Source organism: Pseudorasbora parva, chromosome 10 (assembly GCF_024679245.1).
Source record: "Pseudorasbora parva isolate DD20220531a chromosome 10, ASM2467924v1, whole genome shotgun sequence".
NCBI lineage: Eukaryota > Metazoa > Chordata > Actinopteri > Cypriniformes > Gobionidae > Pseudorasbora > Pseudorasbora parva.
In genome coordinates this window covers 5,668,731-5,681,482 of record NC_090181.1, presented here as the reverse complement: position 1 = coordinate 5,681,482, position 12,752 = coordinate 5,668,731, and the positions used below count along the sequence as shown (strand labels likewise).

General features: G+C 40.0%; 1 protein-coding gene across 1 annotated transcript in view; it reads right to left on the bottom strand.

Moving 5' to 3' along the window:
- Positions 1–497: 497 nt before the first annotated feature.
- Positions 498–12,752, bottom strand: part of si:dkey-16j16.4 (uncharacterized) — a 50,325-nt gene continuing 38,070 nt past the window's right edge. The window contains exons 4-5 of the mRNA XM_067454966.1: positions 10,477–10,530; positions 498–2,394 (exon numbers count right to left, since the gene is read on the bottom strand). Coding sequence (XP_067311067.1) covers positions 2,269–2,394; positions 10,477–10,530 — 180 coding nt within the window. The 3' untranslated portion in view covers positions 498–2,268. The remainder of the gene's footprint in view (positions 2,395–10,476; positions 10,531–12,752) is intronic.

Here is a 12,752-nt window from a genome sequence, read left to right as displayed (position 1 = left end):
GACGTTTAAGATTTAGTGGCTTCAATGTCAAACTCTCACTCATTTTGCCACTAAACTCTCACTCCCACGCCAGACATGGGGCAAAGTAACCAGAGCAAATTGTCTCCATTTCCGGATATGACAAGTGACACACAGATGCATGTACTCAATTTCCATGAAATCCATTCTGACAGGTCTGTAATATAAACACTTATAATAGGCTTATCTTACCATAGTAAATCAGAGTTCAAAAAAGTTCTGATTCAAAGAAGAATGCCATACATCTAGGTTAGCTTGAGGGTGAGTAAATCATGGGATAATTTTTGGGTGAACTGACCCTTTAAGGGATGTGTTATGGTATTCTAGATTCTTAAAAAATAAAACTAAAGGATATGACAACCACTGTTTTAACTCTGGGGGCACAGGCTGGGGAAATAATCCAACAAGAGACTTTAAGAGCTTCACCAATCATACTTTGCAATAAGAAAAAAGTATTTGAAGTGAATTAACAAGACACAAACTGGGAAGAAACATTTATTCCCCTCATTTGAGGCATAGAGACAGAAAAGGACAACTTTTCACGTTGCAAGCATGTACTGTACTATATGCCCATATAGCTATAATTGAAAAAATATTGTATTTGTTTCACATAGATACACGTACACCTAGGTGAAACTTATGCAACAACTATGAATAATTGTCCTTATTGATCACCATCCGTTTGGCCTAGCTTATCGACCCTTACACGGGTTACAAATGCAGTTTACATTCAGTAAAAGTATTAAAGTATGCTGCTAAATACATTACATCAACAGTCAAAATCCTCAGGATTGTTTCTGAAATATACTGCATGGATAGGATTTATGTTGTCAATATTTAAAGGGATAGTTCACCCAAAAATTAACATTGTCATCATTTACTCACCAAAACCTGTATGAATTTCTTTCTTTCTGCCGAACACAAACGAAGAATGGACCCCAATGACTGTCATAGTAGGAAAAATATACTATGGAAGCCAATGAAGTCCATCAACTGTTTGGTTACCAACATTCTTTAAAATATCTTCGTTATATTTCCGTTTTTGGGTGAACTATCCCTTAAAGATCATTTTCTACACATCAGAATAACACGTTTGCTATGTTCGGAATAGCGTACTAGCAAGCATACATGCTATTTCTGCAGTATACAGTATGAATATGTTCTGGAGAATACTACTGTAAATCCCACAGTACACTTAGTTTCACTTGACCTTTCATTTCAAAAAATGAATTAATGCGAACAAACCTTCCAAAATAAACAACATACCTTTTGAAACGTTTATTGCAAAGATAATGTATCCTGTTTCACATTCTATTGTTATTTTTTTAATGGTAAACAGTGTACTTTGCAGTATGCAGTACGCTAGTATTTAATTCTGAACAGAACAACTGTGTGTAAGGGCTATGATTTAACCCCTGGTGTGCTCAAACAGTGTCAAAACATTAATAAACTAGATATCGATGGTATTTTAGGTACATAGTACTGAGTATGCTACATAGAAAGGCGCATGTTTAATATGATGTTGAAAGACTCTAGTATAGTGTTGTCGTTCATTTAAGATTTAAGTACTTTGGAATGGACCTCAGATAATCAGTGATTTCTGACACATTGTTAAGGTCAGACTTGCAACGAAACAATGGTTCGGAATATCTTGCCTGTGCTGTCATTATATCTGATTGTTAGTTTTCCGGTTTACCCTGGTTATAGAGCGAAAAGCATAATTTGATTAAAAAAACTGTTTTATTAATTAAGGCCCATTCTGGCATCAAACTGATTGTCTCTCATCACCTTTCACTGCTTAACAACCAAATGGCTTAAACCTAAATAGTCTTACATTTTAATTTCAACCCAATAGTCTCAACATAACCATGTGGCCCAATCATCAGACGTTATCTACCAATCTCTGCTCAATCCTGTTAAACACCTCAGAGAAACCAAACCATTTGGTTGTGGTTATAGATAGCGCAGTGGTCATGGCCTTGTCATTATAATAAGTTCTAAGTGGGTTTCCTGAGAGATAGAGAGGATGAGACGGCTAAAGGCGAAAGGTTGCGTCTCCTCATTCCTCTCTTACATTCTGGCCCTGATCGCATTTCCTGTTTTGTCCACAGGCCTTATCACGGGGCCTTTGTTCACACTAATATCCTGCAAAATAAAAGGCAATGCAAACATACATTGTCTTTATGTTGGGAATTTTTTTGGTCCACAAATTTGCGATGTTTTGTCTCTCCAAGTCTCCAGTCCTTTCCCTCAAGCGCACGGAGGTTCCTCGGCGGGGAGCAGGGGGCTGCAGGGCGGAGCGTTGCTCAGAGGCCGGAAAGTGAAGATGGATGGATCGTAGGAGTATCGGGGTGTGTGACGGCCGCCACTCAGGTTCTGTGAGGGAACCACAAACAAAACAAAAAAGATGAAGTGGGAAGAAACTGGGTTTGGTTTATTAGTCTAGTCACCTTTATTTTCATAGAGATGTATACAATCAGGATGGTTATTAAATTATCTTCATTTTTCAACTCAAGTAAGTTTAGTGTTCCAATTACTTTCTGAAGCTTACCCATAATATTGATATTTACCTGTAAATATGAAGATAGATTTCTAGCTCAGACTAATTTTAAATCATGTTGGCCACCCCTGAAATGGATCACACCATTAACTTTACCTGAGCTGTTAAATTAAAAATGTTATATAAACGTGCTCATCCAGGGACGTGCATTTCTTGCATTGACAAAGAACAATCTGATTTAAATACATATAGCCTACACAGTTCAGTTGAATGATAACATTTGCCATCTTTAATGCTGTTAAACTAAATGTATGAAGCAAACTGTCTGCTAAAAATACATAATAGTATGCGTATTCACGGCACCTGTTAGTGGGTGGGATATATTAGGCTGCTAGAAGGGAACATTTTGTCCTCAAAATTGATGTGTTAGAAGCAGGAAAAATGGGCAAGCGTAAGGATTTGAGCGAGTTTGACAAGAGCCAAATTGTGACGGCTAGACGACTGGGTCAGAGCATCTCCAAAACTGCAGCTCTTGTGGGCTGTTCCCGGTCTGCAGTGGTCAGTATCTATCAAAAGTGCTCCAAGGAAGGAACGGTGGTGAACCTGGGACAGGGTCATGGGCGGCCAAGGCTCATTGATGCACGTGGCTGGCCCGTGTGGTCCGATCGAACAGACGAGCTACTGTAGCACAAATTGCCTAAGAAGTTAATGCTGGTTTTAATAGAGATGTGTCAGAATACACAGTGCTTAAAAAGCGGTGTTTTTTTTTCGGCAGTTATGTTTTTTAAAAGTTTTGCTTACAGAAGACAACGATGTCAAGATCCTTATTCATGGATTCGAGAAAACTTAAAAGGCTGTGGCGGTTGTCACATTGTAGCACATAATACACATGCGTTAGCCTGACAAGCCAGACCCACATCAAGATGTTTGGTCTGGAAACTCACCATTGACAGCTCAATCCGAAGGGGCGGGATAAACGGTTGTCTTTCAAACTCCCTCTGCACACGATAGGATAGCGCTACACCAACCAGAGCAACGAAGGTGAAACGGAACTCGCTGATAGATTAAACTTTCGCCGTATCCGGTCGGCTAAACTCCGAACACATCTTCCCTTTTTAAGAATGACTTCAGTGCCGTTCTTTGTTCTTTTCTCAGAGAAAAGCTTAACTCCAAGTCTTCCAGAGTCGCGGTCAAAACTGATTCGAAAGACCGCCGCCGTTCGCCAGTTTCTGTGTTTACTAGAAGCACGCAAACGCAACTCGGCCGTCGTCATTATGGCCCCGCCCACTGACTCTATACACGATGTGATTGGCCCCTATGATTGGCCCGTCCAGATTCTGGAATACAGCTCAGACGTGTATTGAGAGTTCCTAGACGACACTTGCGGGCAAATTAAATTTGCTGCCGCTAGGGTGCGTCTAGATTTCTAGGCTACACATGCGTATCATGGTGTCACCATTTTCACAAATTCATGTTTTATAGTTTACACCGAGATGATAACAATATTGTTTTCAAAAACTTGCACTTTGAAACCCGTTTTTTTTTTTTTTTTTTTTAGTTTGCGTTTTCAGGCCCCCAAAACGTTGTGTAAATGAATGGCCAAAACGTCCCCCAAGACTATTTTCATTCAATCTTTGTCTGTCAAAATCTATCCAACTGATGCGCTACGGAAACCTGCTGAACTTTGCCGAAAACATTCCTCTAGTGTGTTATCACTGGCTTACATGACCAAAATCATCTTTAAAACAAAACCTGAGTAAAACCAAATGAAACCTGAAAAAAACTAAAACCCCCAGAGAAAGGAGGGGTTCCTGTCCCGGGGAATGAAAGAAGTACTTAATATGTTTCACATATGGTCAGCTAAATCTAGCCTGGCTTAAACTGCACAACTCACAAAGATATATATGCATGTACCACAAGGTTAAGCTCTTTTCCTGTCAAATAGCCACTCTTTTTGAGGTTTTCAAATCCATCAAGGGGCCAGATCAACACTTCATCAAAATAAAAAGAGTAGGCCTCTGGGTTTCAATGGAGTGCTACACGATCCCATTTACTTTCTACAAGCAGCTGGTTTCCATGAATCTCCCTCCAGGAAGCAATGTTCTGAGTTTAATCATTTTAAACTGGTTTCATCCATGCATTCCCAACTGCAAATGATAAACTATCAAATACTATTCTTAAGTTTATAAGAGCTCTACAGGCATGCAGACTGACAATTATCTGCAACTGTAGGAAGACTAATTATATTTTGACAAACAGATCAGGCTTTTCTTTCTTTTACGAACACAGAATGCTTTTAAAACATTACACTACACACTATACTGCTTATACATGGGAACCAATTAACCTCTCAACCCCAAACATCTGTCTTGTCAACAAGTTTGGACCATCCAGGCAATAAGAGCTCTTCTTCTCTGGCTTCATCCACCAATGACTTGCTTTTTTCCCCCTCCTTCCTTCTTTGGTTTCATTTCTTTCTTGTTTCTAAGCCCTCATTCTCTCTGGTCTTGTCCCAGACCTCAAACCCCCATGATGATTTTCCTTCTTCCCTAACAGGCCCCCAGATAGCCACTTCCCACTCCATCTCTAGCTTTCACCTGGAGCGTGGCCAGCAGAGACGGGGCTCAGAGATAAAACCAGGGGCCCAGCCACTACATGAACAGCTTAGGAAGGACAGAAGGGCAGAGTTAATGGGAGAAGCGGGTTATATTTGGACAGATGATTTAAAAACCTTTTCACAAACTTAAATAAACGAGAAACTGTAAAGTATGACTTAGGGGTTTAAAAGAAAATGAATACTAGTAACAGTATCGATTTAATGGCACCGATCGGAACAAAACTCAGACTGAATAGAGCTGGATAATGTTTGCAAAATCACTGCAGTTATTGAACCGAATTGAATCTACATTGAGCTGAATAATGACAGTATTGTCTTCTGTAGAGCTGCTTTGAAACAATAGGTATTGTATAAAGTACTATGGAAATAACAAACCGAATTCCATGTAACATGTAAGGTTGCCGATACCAGAGATGCGTCCGAAATCTTCTGAGTAGTGCTGCTTCCCAATTCGCCTACTTGTACTACACCATAAAAAGTGTTGTAGACAAAATCACCTAATGTGAGATAAAGAGTCTAATGTGTTTTAAGACAAGACTTTGAGGGGTTGAGACCAATACAAGACGAGGACATTGAGGGGTTGAGATCTAGACAAGACCAGGACATTGAGGGGTTGAGACCACGATCAGACGAAGACTTTTTAAGGGGTTGAGACCACGATCAGACGAAGACTTTAAGGGGTTGAGACCACGATCAGACGAAGACTTTAAGGGGTTGAGATCACGATCATACCAAGACTTTGAGGGGTTGAGACCATGATCAGATGAAGACTTTGAGGAGTTGAGACCACGATCATACCAAGACTTTGAGGGGTTGAGACCATGATCAGATGAAGACTTTGAGGGGTTGAGACCACGATCATACCAAGACTTTGAGGGGTTGAGACCACGATCATACCAAGACTTTGAGGGGTTGAGACCATGATCAGATGAAGACTTTGAGGGGTTGAGACCACGATCATACCAGGACTTTGAGGGGTTGAGACCATGATCAGATGAAGACTTTGAGGGGTTGAGACCACGATCAGATGAAGACTTTGAGGGGTTGAGACCACGATCAGATGAAGACTTTGAGGGGTTGAGACCATGATCAGATGAAGACTTTGAGGGGTTGAGACCACGATCATACCAGGACTTTGAGGGGTTGAGACCATGATCAGATGAATACTTTGAGGGGTTGAGACCATGATCAGATGAAGACTTTGAGGGGTTGAGACCACGATCATACCAAGACTTTGAGGGGTTGAGACCACGATCATACCAAGACTTTGAGGGGTTGAGACCATGATCAGATGAAGACTTTGAGGGGTTGAGACCACGATCATACCAGGACTTTGAGGGGTTGAGACCATGATCAGATGAAGACTTTGAGGGGTTGAGACCACGATCAGATGAAGACTTTGAGGGGTTGAGACCACGATCAGATGAAGACTTTGAGGGGTTGAGACCATGATCAGATGAAGACTTTGAGGGGTTGAGACCACGATCATACCAGGACTTTGAGGGGTTGAGACCATGATCAGATGAATACTTTGAGGGGTTGAGACCACGATCAGATGAAGACTTTGAGGGGTTGAGACCACGATCATATCAAGACTTTGAGGGGTTGAGACCATGATCAGATGAAGACTTTGAGGGGTTGAGACCACGATCATACCAAGACTTTGAGGGGTTGAGACCACGATCATACCAAGACTTTGAGGGGTTGAGACCATGATCAGATGAAGACTTTGAGGGGTTGAGACCACGATCATACCAGGACTTTGAGGGGTTGAGACCATGATCAGATGAAGGGTTTGAGGGGTTGAGACCACGATCAGATGAAGACTTTGAGGGGTTGAGACCACGATAAGATGAAGACTTTGAGGGGTTGAGACCATGATCAGATGAAGACTTTGAGGGGTTGAGACCACGATCATACCAGGACTTTGAGGGGTTGAGACCATGATCAGATGAAGACTTTGAGGGGTTGAGACCACGATCATACCAAGACTTTGAGGGGTTGAGACCATGATCAGATGAAGACTTTGAGGGGTTGAGACCATGATCAGATGAAGACTTTGAGGGGTTGAGACCACGATCATACCAGGACTTTGAGGGGTTGAGACCAAGACAAAACCTGCACTCCTTAAATTTATAAAGATCCACATAACCGCCTAAGAAATTACTTAATTTTAATCAATACATTGTATTAAAATGAGACACTATATAGAGCTTGTATCAATCAAATTAAATCATTAACAAACAAAAAAATCATCTTTGCACTGCAGAGGTGGTACAGAAGATGCATTTGAATTAGTAAATTACAAATGCATAAATAATGTTGAGAATAATGTTTAAAATAATATACTGAATGTTTGTATAAAAGCAATAAGTTCGCTACCTTCCCTCATTGTTCCCTCGAGTGCCCACTACTGGCAGAACCCTTGAAATGTGTTTGAATGGAAAACCCTAAGCCCTTGAATCTGATATGGAACCAATTTCTTATTTAGTTTTTTTGCCTGTTGTTTGTTTTGTTTTTTATGAGTTTTTTTTATGCACCATTCTATAGGTCTGTATGTATGCTTGAGACAAAAATAATTAAAAAACTGTAAGTGTGTGTAAGAAAAAACTTAAGGTAACTACAAATATTAAATGTGGTCAAATGTCAAAATAACTCCAATATCTTACACTAGAGTTATAATAAAATGACAATATTTTATAAGATATGTTAAAAATAAAATATGAGTCAACAATCAAGGACAAAAGGTAAAGAAAAAGAGAGTGGGGAAGCAAAGAGAGTAGGAAGAGTGAAAGCAAGTTGAAAACAACAACAAGGCGGAGGAGTGAAACGAAGAACATCTTTCTCTCTGACTGTAGATCCTGCAACAGCCGGCACTCTATAAATGGAAAATGACTTCATCCTTACACACACACACACACACACACACACTTCCTTTTCCCTCTCCCTTTTCATCCCTTGCTCCTCTCCTCACCTCTTTCCATTAATCTAATAAAATGGTCATCCAATCTCCTGCAGATAAAATGGAGGTTTCTGGATGTTCATTGGAGAGAAAGACTATGACACAACAATTATTCGCAGTCTACAAAAGGTGAGCCTGCATTTCTGAAAGCTAAAATAAGGCTTTTTTTTTTTTTTTATGATAACATTTCAGCACTGCACAATTTGGAGACTCAATATATACTAGACCTTTTCTATGGAAAAATGTAAATGCTTGTGTTTATTTGCTCGTTTATTTGCTTGTGTTTATCTGCTCGTTTTTTGGTTTTTTTAAATGGCGGGCGCCGGTATTTCGTATGGCAATCGTTCGGCCAATCAGCAGACACTTACATCACTGGAAGTTTCCTGTTCTGCTGGGTTATACCCTACTCTGAAGCAGGAGCTAATTTAGTTCCCTCAAAAGGTATTTGTGTAGCTAAAATCATTCCCAGTTCCTGTGGTGCGAACACGCCAAAAATTGGATACTTCCACCAACAGCTATAGGAACTATGAAAACGATCCTCCAATGTGAAAGCCACTTATAAGATTATGGTTAGTAAATGGGATTTTTTTGCCCATTGGTATCAGATGGTCATTGTGCTGCTTGATTACCATATTTACATACTGTGGTATTAACCCTATAAAACATACTGTATAATATTCGATACACAAAAGTCCTCAAAATAATCAATACTGAGACAAAAGTCAGAATTGTCCACACGGAGACGCATTTAGCTGTATACGTACAAATTTTGTACCGTATCAGCGTTTCGTCCACACGGATCCGGCGTTTTTGAAGCATGAATCCGATATTTTTCGAAACCGGGTCCCAAAGTGGGTAAATCTAAAAAACGATCATCTCCCGTTTTCGTGTGTACAGCGAATCCGTATATTTTCTGAAACGGTGATGTCATCACACTACGTCCAGCACGGTGAAAGAGTTAAGGGATACAACTATGGGCACTGGGCATACGCACATCAATATCGCGTCATTTAATTAACGTATCTGCATTATTGAAAGGGTATGTTTTGGGTTAGGGTAGGTGTAGGCATTAATAAAGCACATCTGTTAAGTAGCAAATGTATTTATTGTTATTTTATTGTGAGATTTTGCCTCACCTCCGACCACTGCTATACCCCTGCTAGCCACAACTCTTCTTCTCCGTTTTTAGTGTATTTCTGTGGCAGAATTACAGCGCCACACACTGGCCTGGCATGCAAACTACATCGTTTTTAGTCAGTTTCGGTAATCTCGTGCGGACGCAGATATTTCTTGAAACGAGGAAAAAAAAAAGATCAGATTGGGAAAGTGCTGGCTTCGTGTGGACGGGGCCTAAAACTCGCAATTGCGCATTTGAATCTCGCAACTCTGAGAAAAATTGCAAGATTTAAACACAATTGTGAGATTACAAAAAGTTGCAATTATCTTTTAAAATGTTTTATTCTGTGACGGAAACAAGTTTCCATATAAATGTTACCGAAATGTATTCCAAAGAAAACAATGGTATTTTTTTGGGTTAGGGACCCCTGAGAGATGATCCAGATTGTGTTCATGATTCATGTCTCTGACTCCAGCAGCCTGGTCTTCAGCCAGTGTTTCCCATGAGTCTTCCAGTTCCTGTGCCATGCAAGCAGGAGTCACTGTTCTGCAGTCCAAAAGGTGCCGAGCTCATAATGACGTCACACACTGGCATCATTCAGCTCGGGCCTTCTGGCCCAGTGTGACGAGCGCCAAAGAAACGCCCGGGGTCCACGGCCATGGCTATGAGGGTCAGCGGGTGCGCTTTGGTCAGGCTCCAGCGCACTGTCGAAACCAGGCATGCTCACAGGTCAGGGCTTTATAAAGCAAGCCAGTCGCTCTCATTCAAAGCATTCATGCTACTTTATTGACCAGAGAAATCTGATCCGAGACCAGAATTACAAAACATTTCTAAATAATTTACTATTTGCAGAAAAAAAATGCCAGCAAAGAAACAGTCCTTCAGTTTGCTGACAAACTGTAAACAGTGACCCCAAAAAGTATTAAGATACTTAAAGCTAAAAGGCATCGCATTGGATAAAAATATCAAACCTTTTTTTCTAGATGTATGAGTAGAGTAGTTCAACACATGAACACATTAACTATTCCCCAATCAGTTTAAAAAAGAAAGCATTCATATTGAGTTGTATGAATATCTGAACATGCAATATATCAAAATAAAGAACATTTCTTTTAGAAAATGCCATTCTTGAAAAGAGTGCTTGTGCTATCAAAGCTTTTGATGCAATGTCATTCATATTTGGGTATGGTTTAAGACTCTGAATACTTTTTTAGGGGCCACTATATAAAAATCCTGTTTGTTTTTTCTCTCGACACACTCACCCGAATCTTGATAGTCCTCGTTTTCCCTCCACAGTTCTTTTTTAGCAGCATTTTCTGAAGCAAAGAGCAGAAAAGAGAAAATATGGTTAAAAGCAATGACATAAACCTTCCATAAGCCTCACATGTTGTCTATGCAAAGCCAAGCTCCACACAACAGCTGCAAGACGCACTGAGAAACAACTTTCCATATTGTCAGTGTAAACATTTACTGCTTTTTTGCCCTTGAGCTGTTCTGGAAGATCCCTGGAAGCTCTGGGCCACTGTGGCTACCAAAACTAATGAGCCCTTTATATAACACAGCAAAACATCCTGTGGGCCGCCCTTTCAGGACAGGACAGCCGTGGAACTCTGTTTGCTTTTCTTACCCTCCACTGATAGTGCTAAACTGAGGCAGCGCGACTCCGAGGTTAACTCAGAGTCTAAGCTGTTCATTACAGTGAAAACAATCAGTGCTCCTCAAAGATTACAATACTTTCAAGATACAAAAACAAAAAAAAGTCATGCAATGATAAAGGAATTTGCCCACAATTAAAAAATGTGGCATTATTTACCCTAATTTCAAACTGTGCGACATAGTTTTTCTTTGTGCGAAAAAAAAAGGGAGATGTTTAGCAAAATGTCCACAGTGCAAAGGAACCGAGGCTTCATAGAAGTTCATCGATCGGAACCGGGCGGCTTTTGCTCTAAACACAATATTTTATTTATTTTTTATTTTAGCCGATCTCTCTGTTCTAGACTTCCGCAATGCATTGCAATAATTTCCCCAAATGCCATTTGTGTGGATTTTTATGAATGTATCTTCAGAAAATTTGCAAAAGCATTTACTTTTCCTCTTACCTCAATATAAAGTTGTGTTTTATCAGTGTTTTAAAAAAAAGGTGGGAAAAAAGGATTTTCATCAGGGCCACCTACTGTCCAAGACAGAGTTTGCATTTCCTTAAGTCTGTCTGCCGTTTTTGTTTTGTGCAAGTATGTTTTATGTAGCAATTTCACAAAGCCAAAGTCAGTTTAATCAGACCATTTAAATTATACAAATCTGATTTAAACCAAAAACAACTGCTCATGCTACATGTGTAGCATCTTTGCTTGGAGTGTGACTAGAAGCAGTGGTTGCCTCATCAAATGGCTACAGATCAGTTTTGTTTGTTCGGTTAAGGCCAGTTTGGCTTGTAGTAGAGCAAATAAACAACAAATAGATTTGCTTAAAACGGTATTGGAATCTGCCCAATTGCTTGTAAAAATAAAACATAAACCGGCGACAGGGTCATGGGCGGCCAAGGCTCATTGATGCACGTGGGGAGCGAATGGATCTAATCCATGAAGGCCCCACCTCGCAACTTACAGGACTTAAAGGATCAGATACCACAGCACACCTTCAGGGGTCTAATGGAGTCCATAACTCGACGGGTCAGGGCTGTTCTGGCAGCAAAAGGGGGGCTGACACAATATTAGTTCATAATGTTATGCCTGCTCGGTGCTAATTGGTGGATCTTTAAGTCATTAAAGATTAATCGGTTTTGAACTTCACATTTCATTCACTTTCTAAGCATCAAAATGAGAAGCATGACCATGATGCAAAACATCTTTCTTTTCTCAAAAATAAATAACGTATATACAAGTCATGCGTCTATAACGCATCTTAAATGACAACAGAAATTATAACCCTTTAACTCAGCATTAAAAAGCATTAAAAACATATTAGGGACATGTTTTTGTGTTAGGTTACAGCAAAAACAAATTTTGCATGTTATAATAAATATATGGCAAAAACCTATAGGCACTGACAGATTAATGCACATATCAAGCAGTCTCTTTGTTCAACAAGGGAAACTCCCAGTAAAAAAACAACCCAGGAATTGTCAAATTTGTCCAGATCTGCGTGACTGGAAGGCAGCCATGGTTAAAGCCCAAGTGAAGTTTGAGCTCGGCCTCATTTCAAAGTTCCCAAAAAAGGAGCTAATGTTTGTCAAGCTCACTCAACCATGGAGGGCAGCATTTAGACATCTGTCAGACACGCCATTCATTTGGCTTCAACAATAGCTGGACCCCTGCGTTTGAGATATGAGTAACTGCATATGTGAGGGAATGGATTAGTTGGTAAGAATTAATAATGAAAAACTAACACGACTGTTGCCCAAATGTGCCTCAGCATATTAACATAACAGCTGTCATATATAATTAAATGCGTGATGCATAGTAGGGTGAGGCTGGACATGGATTATTTCATGTTTAGTGCTAAAGACAATAATGATGACACTAATTTGTGTACGTTTTTG